General features: G+C 35.8%; 2 protein-coding genes across 4 annotated transcripts; both read left to right on the top strand.

Moving 5' to 3' along the window:
• Positions 1 to 1056: 1056 nt before the first annotated feature.
• Positions 1057 to 4728, top strand: LOC133516226 (small ribosomal subunit protein uS17). 2 transcript variants are annotated; one of them, XM_061849041.1, is made up of 4 exons: positions 1057 to 1150; positions 1980 to 2096; positions 3842 to 4047; positions 4583 to 4728. In XM_061849041.1, exons 1-4 carry the CDS (start codon positions 1139 to 1141, stop codon positions 4704 to 4706), a joined length of 459 nt encoding a protein of 152 aa, XP_061705025.1. In that variant the 5' UTR covers positions 1057 to 1138; the 3' UTR covers positions 4707 to 4728. The 2 variants fall into 2 exon arrangements, with proteins under 2 accessions (XP_061705025.1, XP_061705024.1); XM_061849040.1 differs by lacking the exon at positions 1980 to 2096 and adding an exon at positions 1805 to 1933 and having other exon boundaries at positions 1117 to 1150.
• Positions 4729 to 10642: 5914 nt separating this feature from the next.
• LOC133516223 (MIP18 family protein galla-1) lies at positions 10643 to 20328 on the top strand. Of its 2 annotated transcripts, XM_061849036.1 has the most exons (3): positions 10643 to 10889; positions 10971 to 11234; positions 15918 to 16166. In XM_061849036.1, the coding sequence occupies exons 1-3, from the start codon at positions 10745 to 10747 to the stop codon at positions 16013 to 16015; spliced, it is 507 nt and encodes a 168-aa protein (XP_061705020.1). In that variant the 5' UTR covers positions 10643 to 10744; the 3' UTR covers positions 16016 to 16166. The 2 variants fall into 2 exon arrangements, with proteins under 2 accessions (XP_061705020.1, XP_061705019.1); XM_061849035.1 differs by lacking the exon at positions 10643 to 10889 and having other exon boundaries at positions 11093 to 11234; positions 15918 to 20328.
• The last annotated feature ends 3343 nt before the right edge of the window (positions 20329 to 23671 follow it).

Below are 23671 nucleotides of genomic sequence, written 5' to 3'. Positions count from 1 at the left end.
CCTTAAATAATTATTTATTAGATAAAAGTTATTATTCTTTGCAGGAGTTTTTTGAAGATACCTTTCCGAAAAAATAGAATGCTAGTTTTTATTTAAGAATTATTTTTACCTACATAGCTGTGCAATGTAATTAATAATATTAGTTTTAAGTATAAGTACTTATAGTATAAAAATAAATTGCTGTACCCTTACAGTCTGTATTCATTGTAATATATGAGCAATAAAGATGTTATGAGTGTAAGAAAAAATCGGACTAATCCCAATAAGGTTTACTCTCTGGGTTGGAAAATCAGATGGCAGTCGCTTTCGTAAAAACGAGTGCCTACACCAATTCTCAGGATTAGTTACCAAGCGGACCTCAGGCTCATATGAACCGTGGCAAAATGCCGAGACAACGAAAGGAAGAAGGGAAGATTCTATGTAAATAATGTTTTCATTTGTAAAATAATAATGTGTGATCCTATTAAATATATATAATGTGTTGACATGTAAAATAATGATATTTTATCAATAAAGTTTGATTCTAATTCTATAAGGCAATTTCTTTTTCCTGCTTTCAAAGGAATACATCGTCACAACTTGGTCACAACTACTTTACATTTTGGTTTTTGATTTGAATGAATGGATTGATTTTGAGGTTAGTACCTAGTAATGTAGAGTAGCTGATGAGTGTTTTAAATTATTTAAATGGTGCATATTTACAATCTGAGTAATAAAGAGTAGTATAATATGTATATAGGATACGCAAGTTATGCACCATGTGCAAAGCGTTTGCTTCGCTGTTGTTCGCGGTTCTCGAAATAAATTTATATTTTTTTAATATAGCTCAATATGTTATGATCTAATATAATAAAATTGGATAGTTTTTATAATTATTTTTTCAATCAAGGATTATATAGTTGGTCAAACCAATTTGTCAGTAAATAAGAACAAAAAAAACTATACTCATCCTTTTCTTTTGGATGCTAGTACTAGTGTAAGACAAAGATAGTATGACTCCCTCTGTCTATGTTTGAAATGAGATAGCCCTTTGACAAACTATATATACCAATATAACACTGCAACTGGCAATAATAGAATAATCTTTTTCAAGTATTGTATTATAGCAACATCATCCTTCTTTTCGTTGTCAAGCAAGATGGCGGATCAGGTACGTTCTGGTTTTCTGGGGAAAATAATAATTTTTCCATGAAATAATAGAGTTTTACCACCTGAATATGTATCACTGTTGTGCAAATACGTTTTAAATAAAATACTGTGAAAAATGAAAGTGTTAGAAGTGATAATGTGCATATTGTGTTCATCCACGTGGGAATCGATTTTTGACCGGTTTTATGAGAAAAAAATACTTTTACGTTTATATAATTGATACTCACCAGTTTTCCTTTATTTTTGTATTAATTTTATTGCCTAGATGTAGTATAACGACAAAACTTTTCTATTCGTGATGTATCCTTATAGGTTAGTTTATGATGTGACAGTACTGTCACAAAACTATATTTTACCTTAAATTACCTTTGTAAATGTAGCTGCATTTTTATCCTAGACTTATCCAAAAATATGTAATCCCTTAGTCGTAACAGATTTTTATAGTACTGTTTCAAAAGATGAGGTTATGTTATTGTACCCCAAAATGTATCTAAGTGGCGTTTAGCTTAGTTGGTACATGTAGTAATGAATTCAATGTTACCTTATTATCATAACGCATTGCTTTTAAGTAAAGCAGCCCTTGCTTCTAGCTAATATGCGTTATTATACTAAGGGGATTGCAATGTACATGTACAATATAAATTAAAAATTGCAGACGGAACGTTCATTCCAAAAGCAACCAACGGTTTTCTTGAACCGTAAAAAGGGCATCGGCGTGAAGAGGAGTCGCAAGCCTCTGAGATACCACAAAGATGTGGGGCTTGGGTTCAAGACGCCCCGAGAGGTAACGCATGTAGTGTGCCCGCTAATGTGTGTTTTTTCTTTCGTAGACAGAGAAAGCGTTTCAGAAACAGGCAACGGTCTTCCTCAACCGCAAGGGGGGGCTGAAGAAGAAGGACATGCGGCATTCCAAGAATGTTGGGTTAGGCTTCAAGACTCCCCGTGAGGTTTGGCTCTTTTTTCAGTCTCTGGTGCTCGCTGGTGGTGGCTTATCAACGGTTTATATACAGGGAATCTTGTCATTTTGCTCATATTTGCGGTGTAGGAATGGCTTTTTTTTTCTTAACAATTCAGCTGCTATTCTAATGTTATGACTTTATTATCTATGTATTTAAAAAATATGTTATATATTCATTGGTTTTACCTCATCAAAAATATTAACATGTTCACTGTCTTTGCCGTATATGGGTCTTGGGCAAGCCTCTATCACCAAGCCATTAGGTTAACAACACAGATTGGGATGGGACAGTTAACATGTTAAAATTGTGTTTAAATGTTCTAACATAGCATGTTTCGTAATATAACTAACTTAGTGAAAACCATTATTTATTAGGATAAGTGATTCAATATATGTTATTCTATTTTGTGGGATATTGATAGTTATTCATTGACATATATCTCAGGACGGGCCTTACAAGCAATACAGCGGTGTCACGCACACGAATTCGCGCCAATCGTATAGTCTAACGCCACAATGCGATTGGTTTATGAGTTCGAATCACACGCGCGATTGGTCGCAACTAGCTGTGTTAGACTACACAATTGACTCGAATTTGTCAGTGACTGCTGAACTTGCACCATTCTTAGTGCCCGTAAGGCCCGTCCTTATATACACCGTGTTTTTATTGAATTTCGTTAACTTCGGGGTATCGATAAGTATATTTAAGAAAACTAAATGGCATAGTTAATTTTCAAAAAAAAAAATTTTTTTTTGTTTTTTTTTACTTTTTTTATTTTTATAAAAAGTAACTAAATGTTGCATATAGCGTTGTTGTAACACGGGCATTACATTTAACTCAACCAAACAATTGAAAACTGTGATATGTCAATGTCATTTCGAACGTCGATCGTCCGAGATAGTACTTACGTTCAGTAGCAAATGTATGAACTCGCACTAAACACTAATCAATAAGTAAACAGGCCCTAAGGCAAGTGTACACGCTCGTAAGGGCCTTATAAGATAAAAAATAATGATTGATTATCTCCGAAATGGAGTTAATTAGAATATCGGTGTCTTTGAGAAATTTACTTAATTTAAGCTCAGGAATGCACCCTCGAAATTAACGCAAATCAAAAAAAACACGGTGTATATGTATATATATATGTCAATTTAGTTATAATATTATTACTTATACAAAACATGTAATTGATTAAATATTGTTCATATATATTCATAATAACAATTTACCACAAATGAAATTCTTCATCTGCCTGCCATTCATTGAATTTAGATCACATATTAAGACATTCACTGCCAAGAACCTGCTAGGTGGGTGCATTTTGTATTGGAAATAGGGTGCTTGGCATCGAAAGTGTTAACTTGGCTTGTATCCTGATTAATATTTATCAATTCTAACCCAAAACTGTCACAAAATACAGCATTTGTATTGTATTTTAATTCTGTTAACAAAACTCTCTTAGGGCTGTGTAAAATGATGATAACCCACGACGGTCTTCTGATCAACACCTGATGAAAATCGTGTTTCTAACCCAACCTCTGATTACACAGCCCATATTTTTAATTTCTCTGATTTTCAAACAGGCTATTTAAAACCGTTCATTGTTTTTTTATATTAACTTACAACTTTGTATTTTCGTCCATATCCATCTGTGTCCATATTTATATATGTGGTGTAAAGGAACTTATTTCCTATCATTAATTATTGACTTTAACCTAGAATTATGTTCTCAGGCCATTGAGGGAACCTACATTGACAAGAAATGCCCTTTCACTGGCAATGTGTCCATCCGTGGCCGTATCCTTACTGGCGTGGTCCAGAAGATGAAGATGCAGCGTACTATCGTCATCCGCCGCGACTACCTGCATTATCTCCCCAAGTACAACCGTTTCGAGAAGAGGCACAGGAATATGTCAGTCCATCTGTCACCTTGCTTCAGGTGAGTTAGAATGTCTTTTACACTGCTAGAAAATTACATATTGTATTGTTTACATGTTTATTTATGCAAAAGAATTTTTAACAATACTCTCAGTATTTCAGGCACGAATTTTCATTTTCCCGTAATTTGGTGAAACCAATACGGGACCAGTACATTGTCCCGTAATTTTATGATTCAATAGCATTTAATGATAATATAACACTAAAATTAATGTTGCTTGAAATTATATTGAAAACTATCAAGATTATTCTTGTCTGCATTGAAACGCGCGTCGCTTTGCCGGCGGCGCTCGCGTACCGAGCGCCAACGCCATCTATCGAGCGTTATTTCGTGAAATCGGAGAAAGTTCTAAGGAATAAGGGCTCTTAATTCTAAAATCCATACGCCTGGTACCCAAATGATGATACTCACACGACGGTCTTCTGAATAACCATTTGACGATGATCGTGTTTAACCCATTCTGATTTCTCAGATTAATACCTGTCTTGCAAATTTTAAATAACAAAATCTTATCAAAGGAATTATTCAATTACAGAGACGTGGAACTCGGAGACATCGTGACGATTGGCGAATGCAGACCTCTGTCCAAAACCGTGAGGTTCAACGTACTGAAGGTCTCGAAGGGCAAGGGCTCCAAGAAATCCTTCAGAAAGTTTTAAAATAAAGTTACTTATTAAGTAATTCTGTTTTAATCAATTAGTGTTAGGTGCGAGTTCATACATTAAACGCAAGTAGCAAATGTATGAACTCACGCTTAACACCAATCAATGTGTAAACAGGCCCTTCTGCACCTGCTTAAGAGTCCTTATTCCTACAGACGAGCGTATTTTGTAAAATGCTTCCTTTTTCATTCAAGATTACGACGTAACTATTAGTATTTATTCAAAAACTGATAACGTACTTAAATAATCGTTTCCTAAACTAGGGGCTCCAACAGTTCAAATTTTCATTTTCTCTTTTAAACCTCTTTTTTAATGAGGTTTTTTGGGAGTCTTTTCCAAATTTTGCAGTGAGATGTGGCGTTTCGGTTCTCAATTTTGCTATAAACAAGAATCATTTGGTACATGAATGACTACAATTTGATTCAACATATCTCGTACGAGGGGCTGGAATGATTAACAATCGAAGATTCATTTGAAAAAACTGATAAAATACCTTCCGAGTTTTCTTAATTTTTTTGGCGAAAACAGGGTTTTATTATATTTTATTTCCGCAAATTGTACGCATATTTTGCTTTAAAAATAATATTATAGCAAACTGTAACTTTATGTTAACCTATAAAAAAAAATCGTAACTATGGGACCTACATTGCCGTAAATTTATATTTTTTTAAAACACATATAAATCACGCAGCAGCGACGCCCCGCTCTCAGTCCGCGCGGAGCGCGCTTAGAGGACGGACCTGTGCTCGATTGTCAGGCATTCGTTGCGATCGTAATCAGCTACGGAGTTCCGAGAAGTGCTATATACTGCGATTAGAAAATCTTAATAAAAGTTCATTTTTTACAGTACATGCCTAACAGACTCGCTTATTGATGGATTTTCAGTGTTACTTTTTTTTTAATACTAAGTCGGGGGCAAACAAGCATACGGCCCGCATATGTACGCCTGCAACTCCAGAGGAGTTACATGCGCGTTGCCGACCCTAACCCCCTCCCGCCCTCGTTGAGCTCTGGCAACCTTACTCACCGGCAGGAACACAACACTATGAGTAAGGTCTAGTGTTATTTGGCTGCGATTTTCTGAAAAACGCATTTTCACTTGAAATTACGTTAGGGTTTGCATTATTATTTTTGACCCGGATGAAGTCCAAGTTCTCATGATGGAGTCAGGAGTTGGTCACCAGAACTCCTAATCTACTAATTATAATCCCATCGTGTTTGGGCTCAAAAGATTTGCCCTGACGAACACCATCGATCTAGATGAGGGCCAGGGTCTCATGATGGAGTCAGGAGTTGGTCACAAGAACTCCTAATCTACTCATTATAATTCCATCGTGTTTGGGCTCAACAGAGTTGCCCTGATGAGCACCTTCAATCTAGATGAGGTCCAGGGTCTCATGATGGAGTCAGGAGCTGGTCACCAGAACTCCTAATCTACTCATCATAACTCCATCGTGTTTGGGTTCAATAGAGTTGCCCTGACGAGCACCATCAATCTAGATGAGGTCCAGGGTCTCATGATGGAGTCAGGAGTTGGTCACCATAATTCCTAATCTACTCATCTAGATTAGGAGTTCTAGTGACCAACTCCTGACTCCATCATGAGACCCTGAACATCATCTAGATTGATGGTGCTCGTGAGGGCAAATCTATTGAGCCCAAACACGATGGAGTTATGATGAGTAGATTAGGAATTATGGTGACCAACTCCTGACTCCATCATGAGACCCTGGACTTCATCTAGATCGATGGTACTCGTCAGGGCAAATCTTTTGAGCCCAAACACGATGGAATTATAATGAGTAGATTAGGAGTTCTGGTGACCAACTCCTGACTCCATCATGAGACCCTGGACTTCATCTCGATCGATGGTACTCGTCAGGGCAAATCTTTTGAGCCCAAACACGATGGAATTATAATGAGTAGATTAGGAGTTCTAGTGACCAACTCCTGACTCCATCATGAGACCCTGAACATCATCTAGATTGATGGTGCTCGTGAGGGCAAATCTATTGAGCCCAAACACGATGGAGTTATGATGAGTAGATTAGGAATTATGGTGACCAACTCCTGACTCCATCATGAGACCCTGGACTTCATCTAGATCGATGGTACTCGTCAGGGCAAATCTTTTGAGCCCAAACACGATGGAATTATAATGAGTAGATTAGGAGTTCTGGTGACCAACTCCTGACTCCATCATGAGACCCTGGACTTCATTTAGACCGATGGTACTCGTCAGGGCAAATCTATTGAGCTCGAATACGATGGAATTATAATGAGTAGATTAGGAGTTCTAGTGACCTACTCCTGACTCCATCATGAGACCCTGGACTTCATCTAGATTGATGGTGCTCATCAGGGTAAATCTATTGAGCCCAAACTCGATGGAGTTATGATGAGTAGATTAGGAGTTCTGGTGACCAACTCCTGACTCCGTCATGAGACCCTGGACCTCATCTAGATCGATGGTGTTCGTCAGGGCAAATCTTTTGAGCCCAAGCACGATGGAATTATAATGAGTAGATTAGGAGTTCTGGTGACCAACTCCTGACTCCATCATAAGAACCTGGATGGACTTCATTCGGGTCAAAAATAATAATACAAACCCTAACGTGATTTCAAATAACACTGAAACTCTATAGCACTAATGTGCGCAAACGATTGGCATCTTGACTACGCAGCATGGGTGCGTAGCCACCATGCCAATCGATACGACAACGAAACACTATCTGTCTCTGTCTCGTACTAATATGCACAAACGATTGGCATCTTGGCTAGGTATCATGGGTGCGTAGCCAACATGCCAATCGTTTACGATACGACAACGAAACACTACTCTCTCTCTATCGTACTAATATACGCAAACGATTGGTATTTTGGCTAGGCACTAAGCAAGTGTGTGGCCAACATGCCAATCGTTTACGATACGACAACGAAACACTATCTGTCTCTCTATCGCACTAATATACTTTATTTATACCTGCAGTCATTTAGTAACTTCTTCATTTTACATTGGTGTGAAAGAGACAGAATAAAGAGCAAGGGTTATAGTACACTCTGTAGTCTGTACACTTAGTAGTAGTGTACATAAAAAAAAAACTACTGTGCTTATACAATAAAATAAAGAGTACCCATATGATATCATATGACACTAAAATTAATGTTGCTTGAAATTATATTGAAAACTATCAAGATTATTCTAGTCTGCATTGAAACGCGCGTCGCGTTGCCGGCGCTCGCGTACCGAGCGCCAACGCCATCTATCGAGCGTTATTTCGTGAAATCGGAGAACGCTCCAAGGATTAAGGGCTCTTAATGCCGCATACATGCCAAGCCAATGAAGGGCCTTTGTTGGTCCTGTCTAGACTATTTAGCGTTCGCCGACGATCTGGAGCGTGGCGGCAGCATAGGCGGTTATCACACTGCTCCGCACTATGGAGCGGTATCAACAAATAACAACACATTGGGTCCGCCTCCTCGTGCGAAGGTGAGAGTAGCACGATGGTTCGCGCTTTCGGGCGGAGATGGGTCAGATGGGAGTGCGGGTCGCAGGGTATGCTAGCACGGATTTTTGTGCATAAACGCGGTTCCGAGTAAACCGTACCGTCGTCACCGCCCGCGAATTCGTCGCTCTGCACTTCTAACGAAGTGCGGCGGCAGTGTGATACTGAAACCGCCATAGGGACGGCCGAATGATTTGTTCCTGGTTCGTCGTATTCCTGATTCGTCGGTATTATATACATATAATTAATTATGTCGTGCAGTAAATCTTCATATTTAGTAAATACTGGTTTACTGCCCGACATATTTAATTATATGTAGTACCTGGGCGACCGAGCTTTGCTTCGGTTATAACTATTTATTGTAATATGGTGGTGTATAGGTGATAATCTTAACTACATTTTTTACTAAATTAAACTTGTCTAAAACAATAAAAATTAAAAAAGATATATAAACTTGAACATAAAAAAAAAAAAAACAAAAGTTAGTCACCGGGCGAGATTCGAACCCGTAACACTCGTTTACAGTACATATGGGGCTACTTTATAGCACTAGTGCGAGAAGTAGCATATTACGTTACTGTGTCGAACATTTAAAGGGCCATATGTACTGTAAAACGTACGATACATGTGCGAATAGGTAATTCGCCACTCGTTTCGAATTTCCTATTTTTCGCACTTGTATCGTAATGTACTATTCTAGCCGTCCGCGTCTTAACCCGCTGGACCAGACTGCCAGTGGCCGGCAATACGAAATTAGCGACCATATTCTGCGTCGAAATAAAAGCGCATGAAAACTCGAAAACACGCGTTTTCCCAAACATACGACTAATGTAGATCGAGTGTATACCCCCATATACCAAATTTCAGCGAAATCGTTAGAGCCGTTTCCGAGATCACAGAAATATATATACCTATGTTAATTTTCAAAGAGCGTTTTGGGCGCGAATGCATCCGTCCAAATATATTTTGTTAATTTAACATATTTAAAGCCGTTTTTAGTATAAAAGTCGAATTTTAGGGCAACTTTTAGTTAATATAGAACGTAATACAAGCGTTTCAAAAAATTGGAAACAACCCTATTGCGGGCATTTTTCTCTGTCACTCTAATTACGTCTTAGTAAGAGTAAAAGAGAAAGATCCCCGCAATTTGCGAATTTCGGTTTTCGCGGTAAGCCCCCTTGTACATTTGTACGTAAGTGTGACAGGGAGGCAACACGTCGAACGTGGTTCGCGGTAGGCCCTCAGAATAAAGACATTTGATTGTCGTTTTTCACGGTATGGCATCAGAGGGCCTACCGCGAACCACGTTCGACGTGTTGCCTCCCTGTCACACTTACGAACGAATTCACAAGTGCGACAGAGAGGCAACACGTCGAACGTGGTTCGCGGTAGGCCCTCCATGTACAATTCATTTTGTTTTAGTGGTATCACTGAACTGAGATGACGCACTGTGGGCTGAAATTCGGCTCTCATTGACATAGAAACCGAAGTTGTTATTTTTATGTTTTTTTTTATTGAAATAGGGTTTGCCCTGCATTGTTATGGTAACCTATGTATTTCAGACGATTTGGAATGAAAAATGTCGAGTTACGAAATTTTTTCAATAAAAATGTATGAAGCAGGAACACGAAATCATTATTACTCAAGAACCTCTAAATAAACCGTAATATCCTCACAAGTGGTTATACTACGAATTATTTGTGATTTTTTGGCATACTACATATATCAGTCACGGGCACAAAGTCACGGGTGCGGTTTTTTTTTAAATCATTAATTGTTTCTATGGAAAAAGCACAAAAACCAAAGTCAACAATACAAGATTTTTTTTTATTGAAATTGGTTTTGCTTAATGTGTTTATGCCAAAGAATATAATACTCACTAGTTTATGCTAAGTTATAGACGATTTATAGTTTGTCAAAGGGCTATCTCATTTCAAACATAGACAGAGGGAGTCATACTATCTTTGTCTTACACTAGTACTAGCATCCAAAAGAAAAGGATGAGTATAGTTTTTTTTGTTCTTATTTACTGACAAATTGGTTTGACCAACTATATGTTGAAATTTTTTGAGTTTTTTTCCATAAAAACAATTCATGATTTAAAAAAATCGCGCCCGTGACGGATATATGTAGTATGCCAAAAAATCACAAATAATTCGTAGTATATGGTTATACTGTGACCTGTGAGGATAGGATGTTTTTGGTATGTATTAGACGAACAGACTCTAGCTTCCTTCTGCCAGCTATGTTTTTCCCAGTAAATGGTAATATTTTTAAGAATTGGTTATAATATACTGGACTATTTTAGGTGGGGTTATTTAGAATGAAAGCAGATATAAAAATACTGCAAGTTCTCTATTAACTTCTGACCAAATTGTCAATTTGATTGTCCCGCCTGGACGCTAAAAACATATCGTAGAAAGATTTGCTAGTCTATGGATAGCTGCACTTTGCGCCTGACAACACAAACATGTCCGACTTGTGCATAATACAGAAGGTATAAATTAATAAATACATAACACAAACGATATGATATCGTTTTTTTCCAAACTCTCTTTAAATAACACACAGAAACCATCAGTGGAGCTTGCTAAGCCAGCTTATATGGACAAAAGTGCAAGTTTACAAGAGCTTGGTTACAATGACGAGAATGACTTGAGAGAAACAATTTATGGTTTGTTTTTATGAAGTATATGTGGATAGTAGACTGTTTGTTATTCCACGTGTTATTTTAACTGAACTGTGGTGTTTTTAGACTTTTTGCGGACCATACGAGACCCTGAGAAGCCAAATACCCTGGAAGACTTGAAGGTTGTTTACGAAGAAGGTATTTTCGTGAAGGATCCAACGGAAGACAAAGTGCCTGTTATTCGTGTTGAATACAATCCGACAGTGCCTCACTGTTCATTGGCGACGCTCATAGGACTGTGTATACGGATTAAAATCCAGCGATCATTGCACCATCCTGTAAAACTGGATATTTATATCAAAAAAGGCGCACATACAACTGAAGATGAAAGTGAGTAAAATCGTTGTTAGATCGCTCATTGCAATAGATTTATTCCGTGTTGCACTTTTTAAACTCATTTCACACCTTGGAACTTATCAAGGCTTGGCTTAACCCATTTCAATCTTTAACTGTTAATACTTTGATTCATATCTCATATTCAAAACATTAACAATGTAATTGAAGATAAAATACAAGTCAATACAAATACTGCCAGTGTTGAATAATACACAAGAAATATTGGTCTAAATCATATTTAAACATATTTTCACAAATCATAAAAATAAATATGGTTATTTTTGTTGCTACCTATTACCTGCATGTTAATATTATTAAGTGCTTATACTCCACTAAGATTAGTTATTGGAATTGTGATTTTATTTCACTTAATCAAATTTGAAATTTAAATGACAAAATTGGTCGGGAGTTGACCGCCTACCACTCCAAGGGATAAAAGTTATCACTATTTTGCAAAGTTTGCATAAAACGTGTTTATCAGCAGTAAATGTTTGATAAAAAGGTCAAGTGATGATAGTCAACCAGATAACATGAAAAGATTATATATATAGTCTTCTACCATTATAATTTATAAAATTATAATTCTTTCAAATCACTGTAACAACATAGTATTGTGGCACCTTTTTAAGAAAACTATAAATTGTAGAAACATTAATTAGAAATGTTTGGCCTATTCTGTATTTTACATAGTGTTCCCTATTCTGTAAAATAAAAGCACAGTTTCACCATATGTCCTTTGTTTATTTCATGTTTATTCCGACCAGAATGACAAGCAAAAAAGGAAAAACTCGAAATAAACAAAGAGCTCTTCAAACCTATCAATTTTTATCAAAATCTGTAAAAAAAAAAAACAATTGAAAAAAAGGCCCTTTTTGCTTTTACATATAGTCAGCTTGCTGTTATAACCATACATTGGGGTTTTTGGTGTGGGAATGTTTTACATTAGCCAAAAAATAGGTAAAACCTATAAAACATTTCTAAGCACATTTCAAGCTTGGTTTTTAATCCATAGTTTGGTAATAATTTTACATGTTTTGATAATGTTTATAAACAAAGTTATAAATACACGAAGTCATTCCTGAACCAAAAACCTTGATGAATGTATAGTTATGATTGTAAGTATTGTAACTCACAACTCTCACATGTTAGCTTCACAATTGTTTTGTTTTTGCTACAATAACACCTCTAACTAATCTGTTTGTGTTTTTTATTATTATTATTATTTTAGTTTTTTATAATTCGACATTTAGAGACTTTATACATCTCTAAGTAATAATAATATATTACTTACTTTTTCTTTAAACAATAATACTGTAGTTTGCATTTATATTTTCAATTAATTGTATTTTATAATTGTTGTTGTGCTTGTTTTTGCTTGTACGTAAATTCCATGTTGACGTGTATAAGTATCCTTGTGGCCTATTTGCTGAATAAATGTTGAAGTTGAAATTGAATCTATTAAAACGGTTGAAATGAATGTAAGGGTAATTAAACAATTATCTTCATATCAGCCAGAAAACATACTCTGCTCAACAAAGGCTATGGCAGATTGGAGATTGAGTTTCTTAAACATGCAAATGAAATATTTTATAATATTGTTTTACATAGTTTTTACAAACTTTCATATGTCTAAAATACTATTTTTCCACCATAACCTTCAAACTTCAGACAATGATATTGTTATCTTATTTAATATGTCAATATAACAGATCATATTCATATACATATATTGAAATGTGTCAAGTGCTTGGTCACACTCCCATGTTGCTTCTCAATATAAACTACTTTATTATCACCATAAAATAAGTTTAAAACTTGGGTTTTCTTACTATTGCGGGTGCTTGCGGCTTTTGATTTAGATTAATCTACTTAGGTCTTAAATTCTGTCACAAAGGTTTTGAGTGATAAAATCTAATAGATCAAAGGCCAAAGGTACAACCTGGTAAGGTGGCGCGACTTTTTGATTTTAACAAATTTAACACATATCAGTGAAACAATAAGGATCAAACTCAAACGGCATTCTAAAAGTTTTACTAATGTGTCGAAATACGCCAGTAAATCTACTGTAGCTACTAAATTTCCTTTGACAATCCACCTCTATTTCAAATTCTCTTTGGTATGAGTTTATACATTTGCTACTAAACGTAAGTATTCGAAATGTCCTTGATTATATCTCATAGTTTTCAATTGTTTGGTGGATTTAAATATAATATCCAAGCTTCAGTTGTTGAAACTTTGTTGTAGCTATTAATTACATAATATAAAATTTAAAATTCGTGCAACTATATGCTACTCAGTTTCCTTAAATATACTTAGCCATAGAGCCATACCCGAAGTTAACAGAGTTTTAAAAAACATCGTGTAGACACACCAGATGTCTGGTTTATCTTAGGATTCGGATCGGTCAAAGTTTCATCTGTAAGCAGTCCAGGGTCCTTTGGCAACTTACAAGGAAGGGTACCCAACTGTCCGACTCCGATTTGATTCATTTTGATATATGTTATAGAGTAGTCTAAAATAACGGACACGTATTTTTTTTTTAGCTGCCCAAACTCAACCTATTGGGAGAAATTGTCCTCCAAAGTACTAAAAAGTTACTAAATCTTCTAACTCCTATAGAAAGTGATGCTCAAGCAACTTGCTAGTTAATGGCTTGTTTGAGTATATGTATGAGAGCAGGAAAAAATAATGTACACGTGTTTTGTTATATATTTTATTTCCTAACTCACTAATTTTCAAAGTTGACAGGAAACTGAGCGATTATAGCCAAGTCAATGAAACTTTGGAAAAGGTACTAGAATGGTTCACAGCAAATAACTTACTTCTTAATGCGAAAAAGACGAAATGTGTCAAATTTTCGCTGCCGAATGTAAGAAAATCTGAAACTATCATCACATTAAATGGCGAAACGCTGGACCTTGTCGAGAATACGGTTTTTCTGGGCCTTACTTTAGATAGTAAACTGCAATGGGCCCCTCACATATCTGCCCTGGCGAAAAGGTTGAGCTCTGCCGCGTATGCAGTAAGAAGAATCAGGCAGTTTACTGACGTGGAGACAGCTCGCCTAGTTTACTTCAGTTACTTTCACAGTATTATGTCTTATGGCATACTGGTGTGGGGCAAAGCAGCTGACATAGAAACCATCTTCGTTCTTCAGAAGAGGGCAATCAGATCCATTTATAACATGGCTTCTCGTGACTCACTGAGAGAACGATTCAAGGAAATAGATATTCTCACAGTAGCTTCACAATACATACTAGATGTGATAATGTATACGCATAAGAATATAAAGTCCTTTAAGAAACTGTCTAATATCCATAGTTATAATACGCGAAATAAACATAAGTTAGTAGTCTCCAAGTTTCGTCTACAGAAAGTTAAAAAATCGTTCATGGGAAACTGTGTAACATTTTATAACAAAGTACCCTTAGAGGCATGGAACCTGCCCTATACTTCATTCAAGCAATACGTCAAAAATGCACTTCTCAAAAAGGGATACTATAAAATAGATGACTACTTGGGAGACACGGAATCATGGCCAAGTATCCAGTCTCAAAAGCTGTAATAGTTTTGCGTGCAGTGTCCCGGAGAGGCATATGGCGCTGTTGTTTCTAGCTGTTCAACCTTATGTATTAATGTTTGTTATGTTTTAGTCATTTTGATGATGACATTGACATATTAAATACATAGTAGTTATGTATTCTGTAGAACTAGTTTTAAGATTGTTAGCTTAACAGTCTCTTGACGTGAAATATGTATTTCATACAATTTTTATTTTTTTTATTCTTTGACATTTGGAGAACCTTTACACCTCCAAATCTTATTATTGTGTATTATTATTTTTCTCAGACTGTGGGGACCTTATACATCTCCAAACTTAATGTATTAACCGTGGAGACTATACGTCTCTGTCATATTGTATAATATACTTGACTTGGTACATACTAGTTATGTACAGAATGTAGCATTAGTTTATGAGACTGCTAGTTTAACAGTCCAGACGCGGTTTATTTATTTAGTATAAATTTTATTTTGACACTAGGAGAGACTTTACACCTCCAAATTTTATTAATATTAGTACTCTGACATTGGGGACCTTTTACATCTCCAGATTTAATGTGTTTTTAACCATAGAGACTATACATCTCTATTGTATTGTAGTAATTATTTATTTTAAGATTATTATAATGTAATGTTTACCCAGGTATTGGCTGTTGTATTTATAAAATGTTGTTATGTATTTTTCATGTCACTATATGATGTTACTGTAAATGTTGTATTGACTTGTAAAAGAGCCCTTGAGGCCTACTTGCAGAATAAAATTTTGAATTTTGAATTTGAATTTTGAATTTAGTATCTTTTTAGTACTTTGGAGGACAATTTCTCCCAATAGGTTGAGTTTGGGCAGCTAAAAAAAAATACGTGTCCGTTATTTTAGACTACTCTATAACATATATCAAAATGAATCAAATCGGAGTCGGACAGTTGGGTACCCTTCCTTGTTAGTTCCTAGAATTGGTGTGGGCGCTAGTAAATCTTCTTGTCGAATTACACTTGTACATGTGAGATGGTTGTATCCAGCACAGATTAAAGTAACAAGGCCGGTGAACAGGACATTCCATTTCACATTACTGAGCCACAAAAATAAATAATTAAACAAAAATCTCTTTGTTTCAGTCAACAAACAGATCAACGACAAGGAGCGTATTGCGGCCGCAATGGAGAATCCTAATTTAAGGAACCTTGTTGAGAACTGTATAGCGGACGAAGAATAGAAGTTTACGAGAAAAGCTTTAGAGTAGTTACCATGGCACCAGACGCAGCATTCTCGAACCTCAGTGACAAGAACGAATTTACTAAATTCACTAGATTCCTCGCCTATAAAGGAGTTCAGGTCATAGTAGAATCCAGAAAAGGAGTAAAAATTGAGCTGAGCAGTAAGCTTCTAACTTCTGACTCTGATTGGTTCAATCTCCAAATACCAGACTCTCCAGAAGTCAACCAAGCTACCAAAAATGCTCTGCCATCAGACAGAGTACTGGAAACTATACGATCACAGTTGCATGTTGAAATATCAGTGCAAACTGAAGATGGCGACGAAATGGTGCTGGAACTGTGGACTTTGGGACTCGATGAGACACAATTTGATACTTCTCTCAAAGCAATGAACACTGTTTATTTTCGAATGGGCATACTTTTAAAGTCCTTGATAACTATCACGAGGATTACGCCAGCCTATCATTTATCACGAAAACAACGAATGGAATCTTTCACTATATTCTACAGGGTATATAATGGAGAACCTAAAGTTAAATCGTTAGGAGATTCTGTGAAAAACATCCAAGCTGGAACTCTTAAAACTCCTCTAGGAGGCCTATGTTTTTCCGTTGCTTACAGAACCAACTTCTCAATTTCACCTAATCGAACAGATAAGAGTAAGACCTTACTGTTAAAGAGTGATCACTTTGAACTGAGTCCTAAGCATGTAATATTTGAGTGCAAAAAGAAAAAAGAACAGAAAGATAAAGAATACAAGCCTCTTAAACAAGTTGACCTGAATAAACCATTACGGTTAGCTGCTTTTGTTGATGATGAAGTCATTCAGAGGGCTATAGAGGAATTCTTTAAAAAGATACCTATCCCTAAGTGTAGGCAGAGGGAGAGGCCCAGAGTCAAAACGCCTCCCAAAGAATACCCCATAGAATCCAAGAGCACACAGGATTTGGACACAACTGTTCTCTCAAAGAGTCCAACGTCGTTTGAGATGCCTCCTAGAAAATTTGCCGGTTTCAGAAGTGAAACTGAACCTCCATTAAAATTGCTTCAATTTCCTTTCGCCGACAACCACCCTATTAGAGATTTAGCAGAGTTCTACAAAGATTTCTTTAATGCTCCTCACTTGAAGTTAGCTGACGAATTGGCTTCTATTAAGAGCTCTGATTCAGTTAAGGAAAATGTTGAAAACAACGATGATTTATCAAAAGACTTGGAACTGTATGAGAGTTCCGTGCAAGAGTTTGACGATCTTTTAGCTGAGATGTGTCGTTCGGCAGAATGGAGTGGGAACTAGGGAACATTGGTGATGGGAAAAGACTGATATTGAATGGTTACTATAAAGGTTTTAATGTTAAGCCAGGTATAAAGTACTTGATGTGAAAAACAAGGTAGCAAAAAATTATGAGTGTATAAGTTGCAGTCTGCTGTAAAAGTTGTATGAAATGCAAATTCAATTCAAGAACTACATTTGTTTGCTATAAACATGAAATAGAAAAAAAAAAGCGAAAATATCTATTTTATTCTGTTAAATTTAATTCACTTAAAAATATTGGCAAACTGCCCTGTTACACTTTTTATATTTTAGGAACCTTTGAATTTCATATAATGTAATTTACTGGTAACTTTTTATGTAAATAATGAATTATATACTGGTTTACTGCTATAGTTAAATGTTATTATTATAATATCAATATGTAAATTAGATTACAGTCATTTTATAGTACCTAAATACTTGTCCATATTTTAATTGCTGGCCAATGTAAGTCCGTCAAATGTTATTTTTATTCCTAGAACTTTTTCTAGCAAAAACATGGGATTTAGCAAGATGAAATATCAACATAACTGTTATTGATAAGCCAAGCAAGTCAAAAACAAATATAAAAGAAAGTTATAATGAGTTGTACCTAAAGCCTATAGTTCATACTACGTTACGTTAGTAATTAGTCAAATAGCAAGTATTTTAGGTAACTAAAATCGGTCAACTGACCAAAAATCACTACAGACGAGCGGCGCGAGCGAGTGACAGTGAGAAGGCAGTGTTTTAAAATGAAAGACTGGTTCGGACTACGTTAATTTAGTCAAGTGGCGAGTATTTTAAATACTAAACGTGTCTGAACACTAAAAATTTAGTCAAGTAGATTAGTAAGAGTGGCGGGGCTTAATCGCCAGAAAAAATAGAATACAATGGATCCACTCCACCAAATCGCTGACTTATCTACTCATCTTATTTTTTGGTGTTCAGACACGTAATACTCGTCTGAATTACTAAGGTAGTCCAAAATTATCGGTATTTCATGTGAAGAATCCCTCTTTTTTGCTTTTAACCATTTTTAACATACTTAGTTGTCTGATATATCATTCGTTTTATGTACAGTAGGTACATAAATTAGTGAAATTTTGGCCTTGAAAATCGCACCAATAATCGTCATGGTGAAACTTAAGTAAAATGTATGCGATTTTTAGTAATAAAAAATGCTTTTACCGGTGTTATTACAACTTATTTTTCTTTACTCTAAAACTTAATGTACACAACACCTAAGATAAGATAGGACAGTTACCCAAGCATTCTTTAGCTTTTTTGTGTGATCCTCCTTGAGCCTTGGTGAGCTACAATAGAATTATACAATATAACTTGGGGCAAAGTGGATCTTATATACAGGTTGATTTTTAAGTCGTGAATAGTAACCACATATCCCGATAAAGCATCCTCAAAGTAACGAGGAACGCTAATTTAAATGACAGTTAATTAGTTCCTTAATTGTGACGTTCTCAAGCAAAAGGTACCACATTGTCGCTTACCATAAGGACGAAATTTGCTCGTATCTTTATACGAATAACCTATCAGAGCGTCCTTATGGCAAGCGACACTGTTGTACCTTTTCTGAAGAACGACACAATTATTTTTTTCGATAAAAAAAATATCCCTATTTATCAATATTCATCATAGTCACCTTACTAGTCACGTGACGTAGTATCAATGTAAACAACGTAATGTCGACTTAAATGGTATTCCGCCTCTCTAATTGGTCTCATTAGACAAAATGTGAGATGCATAAACAAAATGGACAATTACAATATCAATTAAAAAGCGGCCAAGTGCGCGTCGGACTCGCGCATGAAGGGTTCCGTACCGTTTAAGACGTATTAAAAAAAATCTACTTACTAGATCTTGTTCAACATTTTACCACTTTGGAAAGTGTCTCTCGCGCAAACTATTCAGTTTCGAAAAAAATGATATTAGGAACCTAAATATCATTTTTGAAGACCTATCCATAGATACCCCACACGTATGGGTTTGATGAAAAAAAATTTTTTTAAATTTTATGACGTATTAAAAAAAAAAACTACTCACTAGATCTCGTTCAAACCAATTTTCGGTGGAAGTTTGCATGGTAATGTATATCATATATTTTTTTAGATTTTTCATTCTGTTATTTTAGAAGTTACAGGGGGGGGGGGACACACATTTTTTCACTTTGGAAGTGTCTCTCGCGCAAACTATTCAGTTTAGAAAAAAATGATATTAGGAACCTAAATATCATTTTTGAAGACCTATCCATAGATACCCCACACGTATGGGTTTGATGAAAAAAAATTTTTTTAAATTTTATGACGTATTAAAAAAAAACTACTCACTAGATCTCGTTCAAACCAATTTTCGGTGGAAGTTTGCATGGTAATGTATATCATATATTTTTTTTGATTTTTCATTCTGTTATTTTAGAAGTTACGGGGGGGGGACACACTTTTTACCACTTTGGAAGTGTCTCTCGCGCAAACTATTCAGTTTAGAAGAAAATGATATTAGAAACCTCAATATCATTTTTAAAGACCTATCCATAGATACCCCACACGTATGGGTTTGATGAAAAAAGATTTTTTGAGTTTCAGTTCTAAGTATGGGGAACCCCCAAAATTTATTGTTTTTTTTCTATTTTTGTGTAAACATCATAATGCGGTTCATAGAATACATCTACTTACCAAGTTTGAACAGTATAGCTATTATAGTTTCGGAAAAAAGTGGCTGTGACAGAATCGGACAGACAGACGGACATGACGAATCTATAAGGGTTCCGTTTTTTGCCATTTGGCTACGGAACCCTAAAAATGAGATGTGGGCCTGTACTGTATTACTTGTTTTCGGTATATGTACATACATGAAATAAACCAATGCTAATGTGAAATGTAATTAATTTTGTACAAATAGTTGATTACAATTTTAATAGGTATGTTATTTTAATTTAGAATTCGTTCATAAAAAATGTAAACATTTTACTCTTATGCCTTATTAATAAAATTCTATTGAAATATCTCTGTCTGATTAATTTGATTTTACCTACTGTTATTATATATTAATACAACATGTTCATCGGCGATCTTGCTTCCCAACCAGATACTGTCTCATTTCAAACATAGCTAGAGTGAGCCAAAGAGCATATAATTACTACGTGAGTGACCTATATATAATGTCTTTGTCTTACGCTAGTGAAAGAGACGAGTTTAATTTATTTATTTCACGCCTGCTCACACTAAAAACTGGTAACTGTGATTGCAACAAAATTTTTTAAATTTGCCGCCTTTCTTTACTGATGAAAATGCCTGTCCACCCTATATAGAATCAACTACGTATATATACGTAATTTCATGCTAATCTATATGAATCATTATTATTATTTATAATATTCAAATTTACGACAATATTAATAGTTAGTAATATTGACATTATAATTATTTACAAATTATTTGAAATATATCAGGGGACCTACCGCGAAAACCGAAAATCGCAAATAGCGGGGATCTTTCTCTTTTACTCTCACTAACACGTAATGAGAGTGACAGAGAACAATGCCCGCATTTGACGAATTTCGATTTTCCCAGTAGCCGCTCTGAAACATATTCTGAATATAGCACCAAAGTAGTATAAGAAGGTAAATAAATTAAATAATTTCAGTAGTATATTGATATAAATACTACCATAGTGGTAAGGTTGTCTGGAAGAGATCGCTTTTTAGCGATAAGACCGCCTGTTGTTTACCTCTTCTTTATATGTTGTAATATTTGTACTGTTTCTGTATTGAGGTGTGCAATAAAGTATATTTGTATTGTATTGTATTGTATCTATTTAACATTGGCAACACGTGCGAGTGAGATTCTGCGCCCCACTTTTACTATCTAATGTGGACCGTCTTTAGTCTGGTACGAACACCTTTCCCTAGATAAGAAATCTCAATAAGGTTCAATTGAGTATGACAAAAAAAAAATTAAAGCGTCCTTTACCTTTATAGGGGCCGTGCGCGTTGGAGGGTCTGCCATCTTGTGGCCTGAATCGGAACAATAAACATGTACATTTACACGTCACGTGTTTTCTTGTGCATAGTAGATTCTGCCATCTTGTGGGCTACATCGGAACAATAAACATCACATTTACGCCTCGCGCCAAAAATCTGACGGCTCCTGTGCTGCCTCCTACAGTTCATGCACGCTCCCTATGGTATGGTCATGACAGATAAATGAGCGCATGGCATTGACGCGAGTTACAGTATTTAAATTGATAACGCTCCTATTCCGTTGAAATACGAGTTATTTTACTTTACAGTAATGGATGACTTTTAATTGAATTAAGCGTCTGATTTCCGCGTCTGCCAGAGCATATAATCACTACGTTTTAAGAGACGGGACTCCCATACTAGCGAGTGGAATCAATTTGTTTCGCAAATCATTACCAAAATGTACGACAAAGAACTGTCAAAGAACCATAGTACCAACATAAGCGATTTAAATAGTGTAGTACGCTACACGCTTGGGTTTCTTATCGATATCTGTACGGATTCTCAATCAAAACACTTATTGTTTAAAACTACAATTGTCTTTATTAATCCCCTTTTTGCATACATTCAGATTTAACTAGCTGTTTAACATTGTTTCCATTTTCGATGCATATCAATATCTATCTGTCAAAAGTGACAGCTCTCAATCAGTGACGTTCCATCACTGATGGACTCTACAATCTCTTTCTTTCTTAATAAAACAAAAGAGTTCTAAAATAAGTAATAACACACTTAAGATACAAAGACATAATATAACTTTGGATGTGGTTACAACATAATAACCAAAAGAATTGGAACATTTTAACTAACCAAGCAAGTATGTTCAATCATATACAAGAAAAAGCAATATGACACAAATTGATAGAAATTAACATATAGTTTAAATACCCTTGGCATCATTGAGATATTACATTTCAATACATGCTGAGTTTATCAGCACGTCCTACGGGTGATCATAAATGTAACGTTTATTTGTTCATACACTCTAAGATGAGACTAAGGACAAAATCTCGATATTTAACAGGTGCATGTCTCTGTCGCTTTGGTACAGTACTAGCATTAGAGTCAGTAGTATAAGTGTCTGTATCATTTGTCATGTCTGGTAAGCCTTTATTCTTTTTATCTGGTATAGTCTCAGTCACATCCGGTAGATCCTCTTTCTTCTTATCTATTTTTCTTTCTGTAGACTCTGACAATGTCTCGTCTATGCCAAATCTGCTCAGGTCTCTATTCTTTATAGGTTTAAATTGGGAAGAGTTCCTTCTGACTATTTTCCCCTCCGGTGATTGAGCTGCTACAGAATTTCCACTTTTCCATACAACTGTGTGCTTACTTGGAGAAAATGTGGTACTTAATTTGTTTTCCTTTCTTTGCTTGACCAAGACTTTATCTCCAGGCTGAATTTCAGATTCTTTTGCTTGCCTTCTTTTGTCAGCATACTGTTTGAATTGATCTTTTTTTAATCTGTCCATGTCACGCATTGCTTCATCTCCAAGGCTATTATTTTGTTCTATTTCTGGTAATTTAGTTCTTATGCTCCTTCCTCGAAATACATTTCCAGGAGGAAGTCCAGTGGTACTGTGTGGAGCTGATCGGTAAGCAGATAGATAAATGAGCAGCTCTCTTTTCCAGTTTTGTTTAAGTCCCTGTGCAATTCTCAGTCTTCTCAAAATATTTTTATTCTGTCTTTCAATTTCTCCGTTGGCTTGGGGCCACAACGGGGTAGTATGTCTTAGCCGAATCCCGTTGATGTCAAGGAATTCCTTGAACCTTTGGTCTATGAAAGCAGGTCCATTATCACAGATTATTTCATCCATTATTCCTTCCCGATATATAATTTTTTCTAAAGTCTGTATTGTTACTTCGGCTGTTTGTTGTTTTAATATTTCCACTTCCAAGTATCTACTGTAGTAATCCACAATGCATAGAAGGTAATGTCCCGAGGGCAGTGGCCCAAGATAGTCAATTCCAACTAGTTGCCACACTTTAGTAGGTAATTCTGTGGGCATTATAGGTTCTGGGCCAGCCCCTCGTCCTACCAAGCGGCAGCCTTCACATGTGTCACACCAGTATTCTATATCACTGTCCATACCTTTCCACCATACCTTGCACCGCAGTTTAGCTTTCATAGAATTAGTAGCAAGATGTCCTTCATGCCCTATTTCCAGTATTGACGGTATCAATTGTTTGGGTATGACTAGTCTAGTACCTCTGAGAATAACGTCATCTATTGTACATAGCTCTTGCTTTATTAGTTCATATGATCTCAGCTCTTTGGTCCAAACATCTCTTTCTATGGCATCTTTTAGCCGTGTCAACTCTTCATCT

The sequence above is a fragment of the Cydia pomonella genome, chromosome 3 (genome assembly GCF_033807575.1).
Source record: "Cydia pomonella isolate Wapato2018A chromosome 3, ilCydPomo1, whole genome shotgun sequence".
In the NCBI taxonomy this organism is placed as follows: Eukaryota; Metazoa; Arthropoda; class Insecta; order Lepidoptera; family Tortricidae; genus Cydia; species Cydia pomonella.
Note: the sequence above shows the minus strand (reverse complement) of the source record. Positions and strands in the feature narration are given on the sequence as shown.